Source organism: Apus apus, chromosome 15, assembly GCF_020740795.1.
Source record: "Apus apus isolate bApuApu2 chromosome 15, bApuApu2.pri.cur, whole genome shotgun sequence".
In the NCBI taxonomy this organism is placed as follows: domain Eukaryota; kingdom Metazoa; phylum Chordata; class Aves; order Apodiformes; family Apodidae; genus Apus; species Apus apus.
The window spans coordinates 12,469,379-12,485,151 of record NC_067296.1 but is presented as its reverse complement, the minus strand read 5'-3'; the positions used below and the strand labels follow the sequence as shown (position 1 = coordinate 12,485,151).

The 15,773-nt window shown below is 53.2% G+C and overlaps 1 protein-coding gene across 1 annotated transcript; it reads left to right on the top strand.

Annotated features, from left to right (window-relative positions):
* Positions 1 to 2,805: 2,805 nt before the first annotated feature.
* Positions 2,806 to 15,773, top strand: RBBP8NL (RBBP8 N-terminal like). The gene is made up of 13 exons (XM_051633230.1): positions 2,806 to 2,872; positions 4,138 to 4,180; positions 4,695 to 4,790; positions 5,144 to 5,256; positions 5,925 to 5,997; positions 7,264 to 7,430; positions 7,936 to 8,018; positions 9,471 to 9,634; positions 10,519 to 11,338; positions 11,700 to 11,808; positions 13,826 to 13,887; positions 14,211 to 14,331; positions 15,627 to 15,773. The coding sequence occupies exons 1-13, from the start codon at positions 2,806 to 2,808 to the stop codon at positions 15,743 to 15,745; spliced, it is 2,037 nt and encodes a 678-aa protein (XP_051489190.1). The 3' UTR covers positions 15,746 to 15,773.

Genomic DNA, 15,773 nt, shown 5'->3' with positions numbered 1-15,773 from the left:
CTTCTCCTTTCCTCAGCTGCATCCAGGAGCATCCTGCCCCGAGGAGCGATGCGGTCGGTACCCGGGGGGTGCCGGGGGCTGCCCCAGCCCCATGTGTGACAGCCGACACGCCGGGGACCCTGTGTCCCGACCCGCACCCCTGAGCTGAGCATCGGGAGAAGCAGGTGAGCAAAACCTCCTCTGTCAGCAGCCACCCTGCCCCGGCGGCTCGGGCTTCGCAAACCCGTCAGATTTGGGGGCTGGAGGAGGAGTTTGCCTTGGGTCCCCGCCACCGCGGCCGTGTTTGCAGAGGGCACCCGGCACTGTGAAATACGCCTGGCCCCGCCGGCACCGCACAGCGCTGCTCCCGGCCCGCCCGTGTGTATCACAGGGACAGCTCTGGAAAGGGCTCAGGGGCTGTAAATGAAATGCCTGTCTCAGGGAGTGAGCTCCACACTGAGGGGCTCTGTGGTCTGGTCTTCATCAATAAATCTCCCTCAATAAATCCTCTCGAGTGGGGCAGAGGAGCTGGGGGGGCTGCGGCTTCATGCCCTGGCCAGTCCAGGACCGGGAGAGAAGGGAGCAAAGCCGAAGCCCTCGGAGAGTCTGGGCTGTTTGCAGGGTTGCTCTGTCACGGCAAAAGGCCAAATCCTGGGTACAGATACATGAGGGGTGATGCTCAAGTAACATCTCTGTACCTGTGTGTGTGGACCAGAGTCCCAGGTTTGCCGCAGTGTCAGGGGGCAGGGACTGATGCTGGCATCTCAAATGGCGCAAAAAATGGCAACAGCTTTTCCCCACTGATCAGATCTCAAGCAGGACTCAATCCCTGCTGACTTAGGGGGCTCTGGGGAGAAGAAAATCAGCCCTGGTGGCACCATAGGTGTGCAGGGGAGTTGAAGCTGCTGCCCACATCTTAGCCCCAAACCCCGGTCAGTGGGTTCTGCCTATGGTGCTGAGCCACAACAGGGACCAGACTTGGTGCTGAGCGCTGCATGTGCCTTCAGCCCCCCAACACAGCCCAGCCCAGTCTGGCTTCCCCAAACCACAAGTTAGCATGAGCCCCAGCCTGGATGTCACCTTCCTGGGATGTTGCAGCTGGAGCCTCGTGGCCAGGTGCTGTTGATCCTCCAGAGACCACAGCCTTGGGGATGGGGCGTCTGCCACCAGCTCTGTTCCCAGTTGCAATCCCTTCCCAGTTTGCAGCACTGAGGAATGCAATGGGAATTAGTGCCTGAGCACTTCAAAGCCTTCCTAGCCAGCACTTAGGGTTTCAGCCCCATGAAGGCAGCGGTGGGTCTCACAACCTCCCTTCAGCCCCAGGGAGGTCCTTTGCCTGGGGCAGGGCTGAATTTAGGACTCAGCGATCCTCGCAAGTCCTTCCTGTTAACATCAGAGGTTTGGTTTATTCTGTTTTGGAGTCAAACCGGGTTTTATTTCTCCTGGCTGGTTATGCAGCTCTTGGGGCTGAGCAGCAGAGATTGGTTCCCAATCCCATTTCATGGCAGCTGATGCTGAGCTGCACGAGCTGTGACAAGCCACATCGTGCCTTGGGTGGCTTTTACCTGCTGGGAGAGCTCACCCAGCCCTGGAAATGGGTGGGTTCTGCCCAGGAAAGGGGGAGCAAGGAATATTTTATTTATTTATTTTCTCCAGACTGTGAGATCTCTGCTTGTTTGCTCAAAAGGCAAGGAAGCTGTTTGGCTGCTCCAGGTGTGCTAAGAGCACGCCGGCGCGTGCCTCATTTCTTTTGAAAATCAGACGCTTTAGGGGAAAGTTTCTTCTTCCAGCTCTGCTTGCCCACATCTTGCATATGCAGGTGATGGGCACACCTCTGCTCTGCATGCAGATAAAGGCACAGCAGGCTGCCAGCAGGAAGCCGGGCTGAAGCATGCTGGAGTCAGATGAAACCTCCCCGTGCTGCCGTGGGGCTGCAAAACCCAGGTCCCAGCCTGGCCCTTCACCTTCAAACAATGGAAGGGAGGTTTTCTTCCTGGTTGTCTCAGTATGGTTGAAGTCTGGGTCCCCGGGTGCTTTTTTTGGGAATGGAATTTTCAGCTGTGACTCAGACTTTTAGGGGAGGAGCACTGAAGTCCCACTTCTGTCAGTGTGATTTGGGTGGTCCTGGAAGACACCCTGGGTGGGAAGGACAGTGCTGACCTGATCAGGGGGCAGGGAGGTTGCAAAGCCTTCCTGGGCAAACCCGGGGGGCCCTCCACAAAGCTCTGCAGGGATGCTCAGACACACACTTCCCTAGTGGCACCATGGTCCAGAAGGGACCGGGGGCCACAGCTATTTCAGGGGATCTGAGACTCCTTGAGGCTTTGGTTGGTGGAAAGGAAAGAGTTTATCCCAACATCAGCAGCAGTGGGGTCCTCACTGATGTAACAAGCTTTTTCACTTCCAAAATTTCTGTTGTCCATACCTGCTAGTAATTTCAAAATTTAGGATCTCAGAGAAATGTGAATTAAACAGCTCAAAGTAGAGCAAAAGCCTAGTTTTTCAGCTGGGATTTCAGTTCTCCCATGGTCCAAGCAATCACTTTCCACTCTGCCCATGTTCCCAGCCCGGGGCTGAGGCAGGATGGATGGCTCTGAAAATGCATCCTAGGACGAGCCTGCTGCTTTGTGCATGTCTGTGCTTTAGCAAGTGATTTCACTTTCTAGCTTTGGGCTTTGTTCTGCTTCTAAGACTTTCCAGAACACCACATACATAAGACACTCCTCTTTTATTGCACTTTTTGTTTTCATTTAAAGCTGAAACCTGAATAATTTGAAAGGACACTCTTGTGCTGGAAGCAGCCTGGTGTGCAGCACAGCCCTGAACATGACCACGGAGAGTTTTGCAGAGTTCCTGAATAAACTCAAGGAAATCCATGAGAAAGAGGTCCAAGGTAAGGATACATGAGAAGACCTATTAAAAACCATTTATTTGGGATGCCACCTTGGTCTGGTTTGAAATCACCTGAGGGGAAGAGGAGCGGGTGTGGATTAGGGAGCTTTGGGAATTAGGGCTCTGCAAGCCTCACCTGTGGGGATGGATGGGGGCACAGGGTCACGGCCTGGCTCTCAGGGGACCTCACCATCCAATGGCATCTTGTTGTTTATGTATCTTATCCCTGTTGAGAACAAGGTTTACTGAGAAAATTGGTAACTTTGGACAATAAGGAGAAGCAGAATGAAGAGGGTGTTCCTGCATCCAATATCCCTGGAGATAATCCACCTGCAGGAATCCCAATTCCTCCAAGCATTAATCATGGGGGATTTGGTTTCTTTCCTGCTCCTGCTGCTGTGTCTGTGATAAAGGTAAATTGGGAGGTTGGCAGAAGTGACCTGCACACCCGCTGGGCTTCTTCTCTGAATGACATAGGTTGGACTATGATTGGATACTGTGGGATCAAAGGGAAAGTGGAAACATGCAATAATCTGTAAGACTGAAGCAGCAGGAGTATGAGGGTCTGTTAAAGAAAACCTTACAGTCAGGTTAGGGTGTTTATTCCTCTAGGGAATAAATTACTCCCTAGGTCATATATTATCAAAAAAAGAACAAGTAGCTTAAGCAACCAAAGGCCAAATCCAATTGTTTTCCTCCTTGAATAATTCCCAGTATCAATATCATGAACAAAACAACAGTTCTTTTGGAGGATGCTGGGTTATGAATTCCTTCTTTCTTGTGTAATTTCAAACCATGTGAGAGTCAGAGGAAACTGTTGAGCAATTTAAACCACATGTTTACATCTAGTTTGCATGAAATGGATTTGACAAGATGTAATGTCTGCAGATCCGTCATCGAAAGCTGCTTTTGTTCAGCTCTAAATACCCTCCAAGATGCTTGACAGCCCTGAGAGCTGTAAAATACTGCCCACCTGGGAAATGCATGCTGTAACAAGAACTAATTAGGGGAAAAAAAAAAACAAAACAGACTTTTTGGGGGTGGGGGGAAATGCAGACTCATTAAATAGTGGAAATACAAAATGTCCTCACATTTGGCACAACTTCTCCAGCTACAATAAACTGTGAGGTTGTTTAACACAGGGAATCAATGAGGTTTCTGCAAACCCAGGCACCCTCCTCAAGTTCTGTCATTGCGTTTTGTCTCTGAAGTGCTGGGAAATTTGGCAATAAATACCCACCCGTCTATCTCTGCTAATTATTCCAGGGCTGCAGAGCAAGCTGACGGAGCTGACGACGGAGAAGTGCCGGTGAGCAACACCTCGTCTGCTCTGCCCACGCCGCGGCGGGACAGGGGCGGAGGGGAGGTTGCTCTGCTTCCTTTCCAGACCTCCCAGGCACTCCTCCAAGGCTGCCTGATTTAAAGAGCACGGTTTGCCAAATTCAAGCCTTTTGGTGACTTTTGCCATGCAAGTCCCCAGCACAGGCAGGGCTTGGGGTGATCCCAGCCCCCCCCCCCTCCCCAGTTTACCTTCCCAGTGGCGAGTGGCTTGTGCCAATGGGTGCTTCCTCCCTTGAGAAGCAATAGAACAGGATGAAGCAAGCTGCCCAATTCCAAGGGAGGTGACACAGGGCAGCATATGAGCTCAAATACATTTGTTGCCCCTCTTGCCACACAAGCAGAAGGACTTCAGCCATACCAGTGTGAGCAGCACAGCGAGCTCAGGGCAGAAATCCTGCTCTGTGACAGAGCGATGCAGATAAAGGCACGGGTTTGGGGAGAAATCAAATAACCCTTTTGCTTTACTCTGTTCCTTCAATTAGTGATGCTCAGAGAATCGAGGAGTTGTTTGCTAAAAATCATCAATTAAGGGAACAACAGAAGGTCCTTAAAGAAAATGTAAAGGTGTTAGAAAACAGGTAAGACTTCTTTTTCAACAGGGTGCAGTTCAGTGGCAGCAAGTGCACTCTCCTTGGGGCAGTTTGGGGTTTTCTGTCTTCCCAGGAGCAGGCTGTAGCCCATGATTCTCTTTTTGGCTCATACTCATCTGCTGGGAGCCTGGGCATGTGTAGTGGAGCTTTCCTGAGCTGATGGTGGTGGGGCTGGATTTGGGAGGGGATGGAAGGGCCAGGGCTGGGCTGCGTGGGTGATAATTCTCATCAATTCTGGGTGATGGACTGGGTACAAATGCTTCTCCTTTGGGAGGGCAGGAGCTGATTTCCCCCATGGGAACTGTATTTTAACAAGCTGCTGGCCTTGGCTTTTCCCCCAGGCTGCGAGCGGGTCTCTGTGACAGATGTATGGTCACCCAGGAGCTGGCGAAAAAGAAGCAGAATGAATATGAGACCTCCCATTTCCAGAGCCTGCAGCACATCTTCATCCTCAGTATGTACCACTGCCTGCTGTGAGCTCAGCTTTGCCTGGCTCGGTCTTTGTTCAGTCAATGTCTTCCCAAGATACTTGTACATGAGCCCTCCCAGTGAGCTGGCACCCAGGGGGCAGTTGGGGATGGGGAGAAAGGAGGGAGCCAGTAGGAGTGTGGGGGTCTTGTAAAATCAAGTCTGACCAGGACTGGGGATGGCAGCCCTCAAGGAGATGTAGCTGCTCAGATGAAGTGGTAGAGCTGGGGGCTGCAGCCCTCCACACCTCCAGAAATATGAGAGATGCTCATGCCGAGAGCAGCCCGAGCTGGCCAGGCTATGTCAGCTGCCTGGAAAAAAAGATGTGTTTGGCACCACAAAAGCAACACCCTGGCAAAGACAGGAAAGTCACAGCAGCAGCTCAGCATGGGTAAATGGAAATCATGCAACACGTGTGATGGATCTTGTCCTGAGCCTTTGGCAGAGCTCCCAGCACTGCTCAGGCTCGAGGTGTTTTTCCCTGGGGATCTGCCTGGCCAGGGGAGAGTTGTGGGGCTACAGGAGATAAGGCATTTAGGAGGGACAGAGAGATGCCAGCAGCCCTTGTTGCTATTCCCTCCTAATCCCCCTGCAAGGAGCATCCACTCTGTCTTTGCCACGCTTGAACCCATGGCACAACTTGTGTCCCTGCAGCTAACGAGACAAACCGCCTGAGGGAAGAGAACAAAACTCTCAAGGAAGAGCTGAAGAGGCTCCGGAGCCTGGAGTAAGTGCTCTCCTGGGGTTCATTCATTGCAGGGGTTGTTGTAAGGACAGAGGCATCCCTGTAGCTGAGCAGGGCTACACCCAGACTGTGGCATCCTCAGGGGTATTTTAGCACCTAATTCCTACAGATTCCTGTACACGTTAGACACCAAAACACCTGTAATGGTCTCTAAGTCCTTGTTGACCTTTGCTCACTTCCCTTTTCATCTACATCCAAGGATTCAGATTTTTGGCGAACAAGGGTATTCAACACTCCCCACAGGGAACTGCTTCTGGGAAGCAAAGCCTTGGACTGCTCACCTCAGCCACAGACCTCACCTTCTGTGACTTTTCTATGGCTCCAGGTCCCCAGGGAGGGTCTTCAGGGAGCAGGTTGTGTTTTTGGGGAAGAAGAATGACACAAAAGGACTGAGATGGGGTTAAGAGGGAGAAGCGACCTGAACCAACAGGTTCGTATCCCAGCAAAGCACTGTGGTGAAAGCCAAGTAACCTGCCAGGCTGGCCAGTATACACAAATCAGCTCATTCCTCAAGGGTTTAAATCCAGAGGAATTAGCACTGAGGGATTAGTTTAGAAATGTGTTTTCTTTGGAGCACAAAGACACCATCTGCTTAAAGAGAAACTCTCACTTTCACTCCCCGATGCTTCCCAAGGCCTGGGGAGTTTCTGAGCTGTGGGTTGGGCTGGGTTTGTTGAATACCAAGTGCTCCCGCTCTGCTCTTCCTTGGGCTACTGGATGGAAAGATTTCCAGCCAGACACCCACATCTTGGTATGAGGGTCCAGCCAGGACTTGAACCATGATGTAATTGTGGGTCTCCAAGACTCAGTGACTCCTTGCAGTGACCAAAAGCTTCAGCCCCACCATCTCAGTATGGTGAAGGGGAACATCCCCATGTCGAACCCACCCCTACATCAGGCTGAAAGCCCAGCCAGGGACATACAGGTTCTCACAGAGCTTTTGCAATCACTGCAGTTGGGTTTTGGCTTACCCAACGTCGTGGCTTCCTGCGACGTTACCCACAGCCAGGTGAGGAAACCAGACCTTGAGCTGCCGTGCTGGCTCTGTCCCATGGCCCAGATTGCAGCTGAGCTAGCAATAAGCTGCAAAGGATGGAGGTGAGTCTGAGGATCCAGTATAACCACATACAGATGCCTATAAATACACGTGTTGAGATATTGGGCTCTATAACTCAGAGATCCCACTAACAGTGGCTCTCAAACCTTCCTTCTTCTGCTTTTTCTCATTCATTTGTGCCCTTTCCCCAGGGACAGGACAAAGCAGCCAGGATGCACCTCCAGAGAAAGCAGCTCTACACCCAGCTCCCCGCTGGCTTTCCTGTCCCCAGTGAGCAGGAATGCCAGCACTGAGAAAGCAGGTTCCAGGGGAGCAGAAGAAACCCACCAGGATGTTCAAGGCCTTGAGCTGGGAGAAGGTGAGTGCTGCTGGTTCCCACCTCCCTTGAGGGACCTGGGGATGGGAAGGGTGACTGAGTTGTGGTGCAAGGCTACTCTGGGAAAAGATCTGAAGAGCAAAGACTAAGCTGTTGGCAGCTCAGATGGACACTGCCATGGGCAGAATAGCTGCTGAGGGGGGGATGCATGTCAAGGGAAAAACACGCTGCCCTGTGTTAGAGCAAAAGAATGCTTGGGTGCCCTCACTGCAAGATGAGTGCTGTGCAGGTGTGGACCTGCCACCCATTTCATCCAGAGACCGTGTGGTTGCCTTGCTGCCACCCACACATGCAATGGAGGGTATGTTCTATCAGGTGCTGGCTTGAGCCAGATGGGAATTTTGGCTCAAAATCTTCAAGAGGAGGTGGCTGGTGCCAGCTGGTAGCATCCTGGGGAGGCTGCAAGTCTCCATCACACTGCAGGGCAGGGCAGCCTGCACCTGCTCTGTGGGACTGTCACAGTGGCTGGTTCTCTCTTTTTTTGCAGAAAAGGCTGCAGGACAGAGGAGCCCTCCAAGCAGTAGGACTTCCCCACGCACTGTCCTCCAAGAAGTCAGCCCCACTGAAATGGTGAGTTACTGGAGGTAGCCTGAGGTCCTCAGGCCTTCTTTCCCCACTGTGGTCATCTGAATTGGATCAAGAGGGGTAGATTGGGATAGGGAAAGAGTAGGAAGCACTTAGGAGGTAAAACAATTAGCCAGATTTGGGCAGTTGCCAGAGCCAAGGAGGGCACCTACCAAACGTCAGATGCATCCTCTCCACAAAAACTGCCACTCGTTCCAAGCAAAGCATTTGAAGTTTGTCACAGGCTCCTGTCCCCCATGCACAGTTTTGCTCCTGTATTTATCCTCCATGACAAGACATCTAGCATCCTTGAGTCATCTGCTCCTCACTCTGGTTCCTCTCTGAGCTGTCTTGCTGGCTCTGAGGAGTGAAGGACCTGGGCACATTGTGCTGAGCCACATTTCAGTGTAGCTTATCCTGAGTTATAGAGTCATCCTTCCATCATCTGGGTGAGCAAGAAGCTGGAGCACTGTGAGTGTTGAAAAAGCCTGGAGAACATGTAAACTGTGGAAGCGGTGGGTACTGAGGGCAAATACATCTCAGGTCTGCAGGCACAGCAGCCCTGCCCAGGAGCATCACAGATGTCTCTCCATCTGCAGCATAATGAGTATTGGTATCTTCAGAGGGCCTGGCATGCAGTGGTTGCCATTTTGTGTATTGATGCAAGCCTGTCATGCCTTCAAAACACAGGGAGTGTGTATCAGCCGAGGGATGCTGAGGGATACGGTGATATTGGGCACTGGGAGATGAGACTGCAGGACCTGGAGCCCTGTTCCTGGTCGTGGGAACTCAGGCCCACGTACACACCCACATAGATGCTTCTGTTTCAGCACAAGCTTTGCTTACCCAAACTCCACAGAAAACTTGAAAGAGCAGGTGAGAAGGGGTTTTGGTAAGGCTGCAGGCAGGCTGCAGGGATAATTAATAGGGATGGCAGGAAGGGCTGGTGACATCTCCAGGTGGGCAGGGGAAAGTCAAGTCAGAACATGTGGTGAGCCTTTCATTACAGCAGATGGAGATGATGATGATGTCCTGGCCTCAGAGCCAGGTGCTCCACTGGAAATGCACCCATCAAAGCAGTGTGTGCCAGGAGCTTGAATGAATCAAGGCCTGACTAGGGGCCAGGAAATTTGTGGGGTCTTATCTTGGTTAAGCCACTGAATTGTGGCTTGATTTGAGAGGAGGCACAAGACCTCCTGGGCTACAAATCTGTGCAGCCAGAACATCCAGAGAGCTGCGGATGTCACTGGAAAACAGGAAGGGGAAATTTCCTGTGAAAACTAATAAAAATATATCTGAGCTGTTGACCAGAATTGTATTGAACAGAGCACTTAGGAGCTGTCTGTCTTGCTCATGCTGGTGAAGAGCTGTGTCTTGGCTTGACAGGGCTCCCCTTGGCCATGCTCTGCCTGGGGTATCCAGCAGAACCACTCACCTGGACTTTCTCCCCTGCCACAGGCATCCCAGAGGATTGCAAACCGGCTGCACGGAACCATTGCCTTGGTGAGACCTGGTTCCAGACCCTGCCTGCTGGAGAGAAGTCCTTCAAGGGCAGCAGAGTCCCCACCAGCCAGGAAGACTCCTCTCCCACCGGAGCGTGAGCACAGCCCCAGCCTTGAGACGTGAGTTTCGGGCTCATGGGTTGTGGTGTGAATCTGATCCATGGCCCATCATGGCTGTCCCACCAGGCAGGCTGCAATGAGATGGCCAGTCTTCACTGTACCTGCCCACCTTCTTCCCCCACAGCCTTGGGAAGAGGGAATCTCCCAATATACACCAGTGAAAGTGGCTGGAATCCAATCCAATCAGACCAGCCTCTCGTTACTCCAGCTTTGCCAGACAAACCCAGAAAGTCAACCAGCTGCCCCCACCTGCAGCCAGGGGAAGGACCCTCATGGGAGGCAGAGATCCCTGCTCCTCCTTATCTATTCTGATGGGCTTTCCTGTAGGGCTCAGCACTTCCCCAGGCTTATCCTTCCCCATGGATTTCAGGATCCCAGAGGGCTGAACACAACCAGTGAGTTCACCTGCAGCGATAGCAGGGACTGGGTTTGCAGGACAGGTTCATGCGCTGTACCGACCTGCTTCACATGGCTGTGAAAACTTCCCATTGAGGGGAGGGTTGGCTTCAGGCCCACCAAGGCACTAAGAAAGCCCAATGGACGTAGTTAGGATGCTTCTGGCTGTAAGACATGGCTTGACAAGTGACCTCTCAGCAGCAGGGCTGATGGGAGCAGTCCCCCCATCCCACCACTCACTCAACCCCCTGCCTGGAGCTGCCACAGCCCAGGGACAGGAGAGCAGGGTGGTGGGATGGTGCTGAATCCCTGTGGTGTCTGCAGTGTGGCCCCTGTGGCCACCAGGCCCCTCTTCCCCAACACAGCACCTGAGGGAAACCCTGGGGCACGAGGCACAGAAAGAGCAGGAGAGACCATGCACATCATTGGGGCAATCAGACGAAAATCCTCTAATTAACTTTCCCCACCCCCCCTCCTACTTCTTTTAGTTATTTAACAGCCAGCAGAGCAGACTCCCCCAAGGTTGCTGCATCCTATGAAAACCTGAAGCTGACAGCCAGGAGGGAGCAGCTCTGCCTCCTCCACAAGCACCTTTCCCTGCATCCGCTGGGGCTGACGAGCAGCTGTGCCTCTGCCGACCGGGACGCCAGCAGCTTCTCCAAACACTTGCCCAGGGCCAAAGATGCTGACAGCAGGACACGGTTGTGTGATGGTTGGGAAGACCGGGCAGCCTTGCTGAAGCTCCCTGCTGCCATGGTGTACGTGAGGGATCAGCACCTGGAGGAGAAGCTGCACCTCCTCAAGCACAGGGAGCGGCTGCAGCAGCTGCTCCTGCAGCAGTGCCAGCCCGGCCAGCGGGCAGAGGGAGAGCCAAGGCCTGTGCCCCAGGAGCGGCCCCTCTCCCCGTGGGCAAACATCACGCTGGGATGCAAGGAGGAAAGGTCCTTCCTGGAGGGTGCTGCAGACGGGAAGGAAGAGAAAGAGCTTTGGCTGAGCCAGGATGGCTCCGAGCTCCGAGAAAAAGCGGAGGTGGCCGGGGATGATGGTGCAGATGCTCCTCTGGATCTGTCAGACTCCAGCCGTGGCAGGGAAATGGGCTGGCACCGCCACCGGGAGCTGAGGGGGGCTACCAGCCCACGGCTGAGCCCTGGGGACAGCCCTGCTGTGCCCGCAGCCCCCGGCCCCTGCGGGAAGCATGAGGCAGAGCGGGACAAACTGTTCTTCCCTGGCTGCTGGCCCAAGGCTCCCCGGGCACTGCCTGCTGCTGTCAAGGAGGAGGAAAAGGAGGATGAGGAGGATGAAGCTGTGGTGAGTACAGCTCACGTTGTAAACTCATAAACTTTAGCCCCTTCCCCTCCCCAAGGAGCCCAGCACTGGTGCCAGTGACCACCTTTAACATCCCATGGGAGGATGGCCAGCGGTGTGTGAAGCCAAGGGGGATGTATTTGCACGTGGAAACACCACGGCCAATCAACCCTGGCTCCTGCTCCCAACCTATCCTCTCCTTCAGCACCCATGGGGTTTCCATCCAAGGACAGACATGTGGCAGCACCTGTGCCCTATCTGCAATGCTTGTCCCCATGGGTGTCACAGCCAGCACCTAGGGGCTGGGAACAGCCCTTTCCTCCTGCCTGGCCAAGACAGCATTTGTGCTCACTGTATCTTACAGCTCACTCTCTCCCGGACACATCCGAGTAACAAGTCCTTGCCAAGTGACCCAGAGGCCCTTCCAGAGATTGGGAAGAGACTGGCTGTCAGTGCACAAAAGGGAGAAGCAGGTAAAAGCCCCAGGCAAATGTGACATTTGAGAAGGCAAGAGCAAAATGTTTGTTTTGGTGAAGGCATCTCACAGCTGGGAGCTCTCTGTGCTCGTTTGAAGCAGCAGCTCACCAGGATGGGACACCCCTCCAGGGGCGCAGGTGCTCCTGGCTCCCAGCTCTTTTGGGGAAGTTTGGGTTTCACATTTCCATCTTGGACGGCTCAGTTTTCAACCACATGTATGCCCAAAATTCAGGCTTAGTATCTATAAAGAGAAAATAACCCTGGCTGTTCTGGAGAACAGCCCAGTATCTCTGCCCAGCACAGAGCAGGAGCCACCCATGGAGCTGCACAGCACCCTGCACCCAGCTGCTGGCTGGCATGGAGGCTCCAGGGGCCAAAGAGGTTGGTTTAGCACTGACCTGTTGGCAAGACACACCCCACAATGAGCCATGACCAGACAATGTTGCTGCTCCAGCATTACCCACCTCTCTCAGGAAAGCAGAAGCTCAGAAATCACCCAACAGAGATGGGGAAAAGAAAAGAGATTTGCAGGACTAGCACTGGAAAAAACATCCCTGTCTCTGGCACGCAGGGCTGTGAGCAGAGCGAGGAATGCTGGTACCTGCAGCAGGTAGGACAGGATGCTCTCCTCCCTTTCCCTGCTCCATCCTTCATAAAAGCCCCTTAAGTTCCCAAAACCAGCAGTGCCCTCAGTCTGGGGACATGTGGTGCTTTTTCCTGGCCTGACAACCATGGGACATGGGCACTGGGTTTGCCTGGGCAGATGGGAGGCAGCAGCCATGGGGAGCAGAGCAGGAAGCACGTCTGCAGAGATCTGCTCTATACCAGCCTTACTGGCTTGGCCAGAAAGTTGAGTTCACCTGGATTAGTTGGTCTGGGAGTGTCGGAGCGGTTTGGGAACACTCTCTGGAGCAGGATTTTGCAGGATGGAAAAAATAAAGGGGGGGGGGGGTGTGCATTGGGAAGGGGAGTCCTCTGTGATTTACATGCTAAGGAGATACCATCATAGCAGAAGAATTTCGGCTGATTACATTCTGGGTGTGGGAATACAGGAGTTTCTGCAGTTCTCACCTGAAGGTTGACACAAAGCCCAGGAAACAAGGCACAAACACTTCTGCACCTCCTAGTGAACCTTAACCCCCAGCAGGATAAAGGAAGGACAGGATAAGGCTACAGGGGCTCTAGGAGTGCCTGGAAGCAGCTCTGGCTGCTCTCCCACCTGCCAGGGGCAGCACAGGAGGCTGCCCTGCCAACAGTCCCACCCCAGCGAGACCTGGGTGTCAGGAGCAAGTAGTATTGAGGTCCTGGAATGTCCCTGCTCCTCAGATGAGGGCACAGATCCTTCTATGGACGGCATGGGTGTGCTGCTGTGGGTGCAGACAGGGTGATGCCACCACCAGAAAGGCTCAGTCTCTGGCTGGGGCTGCTTCACTCTGTGCAAAGTTTGGGTGCATGTCTGGTGCGTGCAGGTACGTGTCTGGGGTTGTGTAGCCTTGGGGCCGGTGTGCAGCAAATTCCTTCTGCTGGGCAGGGAAACAGCTCCCTCACCTTTCTTTCCTCTGCTCCTTGGCACATGTTACCTGCCAAGAGCCACTGACCAGCTCCAGCAGCAGAATTGAGGATGGTTCATTCTGGCCTCTTTACCCAGGCATGTTTCTCCCCACTCAGGTCTCAAACAGGAAGGTGCAGCCTGGGGTTTTAAATACCCCTCAGCTTCCTGACCTGCACATGGCCATGGACTCTGGGGCAGTGCTTGTGACCTTGGTGTAGCGAAGTCCCATGAATACAGTTTTATTGGGAGCTGGTTCCCCAGCAGAGTCCTGTTGGATCTCCCATAGACATTCATTTCAACCCAAGTAGCTCACAGTGCCTCTGCTTTGCAGCACAGTTTATTGCTGAATCTGTTTTCTGCCTCGATGGCTCTCAGAGCCTTGGCTGGTGGGTCTGCATCTGCTCATGAGCCTGTCGGGTCCCCTGCCAGCCAAAAAAACCCTCCCGTTTGTGTTTCCTTAGATGATGACCATGCTGAGTCTGAGAAGCAGGAATCTGATGAGCCAGACACGACGGACAGTGAGGTGTGTTTGATCTCATCAGCTCATCAGCTTAGGCTGTCAGGTCCCAGAGGTGTAAGACAGGTTGTCCCCACCCAAGCTCACTCTGGGAGGTGATGGCTTTTCCTTATACAAGGTGCCAAACTCCATTCCCACACTGTTACCCAACTTGTTGCTAAGGGACAGAGATATGACTCTTTCCAGCTAGTCAAGAAGGTTTATGAACAACAGCATTTGTCACCACTCCTTACAAATGGTCACAAAGGTCCCTGGCAATGCCACTGGAATATCAGCTCCCGGGGAGAGGACAGTGGTTTGTAGACTGACTGTTCTTCTCATTGGTGTAGGTGGCTGCCCCATATGAAGATGATATCCTACTAGAAGCCCAGGCTGATGGGAAATATGTTTGCACCAAAGACAAAGCACTGCAGAAGAAGAGAAAAAGAGGACAGGATTCCTGGGCAAAAGGTAGGGAAGAGGAATTCCTTGTAACATCAGCTCAAGGCTACAACTTCAGCTGCTTCCAGAGGGGCGCTCGCAAGAAGCACCCAAAGGCACTGGCCACTTTCCCTGCAGCAGAGAGGAGGGTGCCCCTCTGCTGAGTGCATGCCAGGCTGCTAACCAATGTTTGCCCAAGCTGATATGGAGGAGTTTTGGTTTCCCTGCAATAAGACACGTTGTGCTGTGTTTTGGCAATGGTTCTGTGTCCTGCCAGAGGAGCCCCTGCTAATGGTTAGCCAGAGAAGCCTGGGCAGGGTGGCCAGGAGAGCACTCCCAAGCACCTAAGCTAACAATGCAAAATCCCTCGTGTTTGCTTAGCCAGTAGGGGAGGTGGTGATTGGAGAAGGCCAAACTCCTGGGGGTGAGTTATTGACATTCAGAGAGAGGTTTCTGCCAACTCTGTTGATCTTCCAGTGTGGCTGCGGAGGTTTCCCCGCTGACAGAGGAATGTGTTGTACCCATGTTCCCTACAGGTGAATAAGCAGAAAACTGCTCCTGATAAGGGCAATGATAAGGCAGAGTGCCTGTCAAGCCTAGGGAAGTGCCCTGTCAGAACTGCCCTGCTCCAAACCCTCTTTGTGCTTCGGTAAAGACAGGAAGTGTTGCTCCAGCTGGGAGTGTAGACGGGGCAGGTGCTCCAGCACGAAGGGAGCCTGTTTAACTGGCCAGCTCTGCCCCTCACTCTGTCCCCAGCCCCCAGAGGTGCCTGCTCACTCAGGGGACACCCTGCAGGTGCTTGAGAAGATTTGCTTTACACAACCAGCTGCTTGGGGCAATGGGGAGGAAACTGCTCCTGTGCTCCCCAGGGTAGACACCATCTGAGCCTCTGAGACTGGAAGGAGGGGTCCTGGAGAGGGATGTCCTAAGCGAGGGCTGGATGCAGTTGTGGCAGGAATGGGGTGGTGGAGAGACATGGCCCCTCTCTCAGTATGTGGTGTGTGCCATGTACCACACTGGCAGGAAGAGAAATGCAAGAAATGCATCCTGCTGGTCTGGGTATCCTCTCAGGATCGCTCCTGCACCAGGTTGGTTCTCTGCCTGTTTCTGCTTCCCATGTTGTTTCTGTTTGCAGGGTCACAAGAGCCTTCCCCAGGTACCCACCTGTGCAACTCATGTGGGAGAAGTTTCTCTTCATCTTTCTTTTGCTGAGCTTTGCTTCCTCCTGAACTGTCCCTATTTTGGGACAAGGCCATCCTTGTAAATCCATACATGTAAATCCATTGCTCTCTGGTTAACTCCTGTGGTCATCTTGCTGTTTACAGGAGGCAAGAGGTCAATGAGAGGGAGAAAGAAAGTCAGAGTGGAGCAGTGCTCAGAGGGGATCACGAAGGAACTGGAAAACTGCTCTGCTTCCCACAACGATTCCTCTGAGGAGACCTAACAGCAGGGCAGGCTGAGAAGAGCACAGA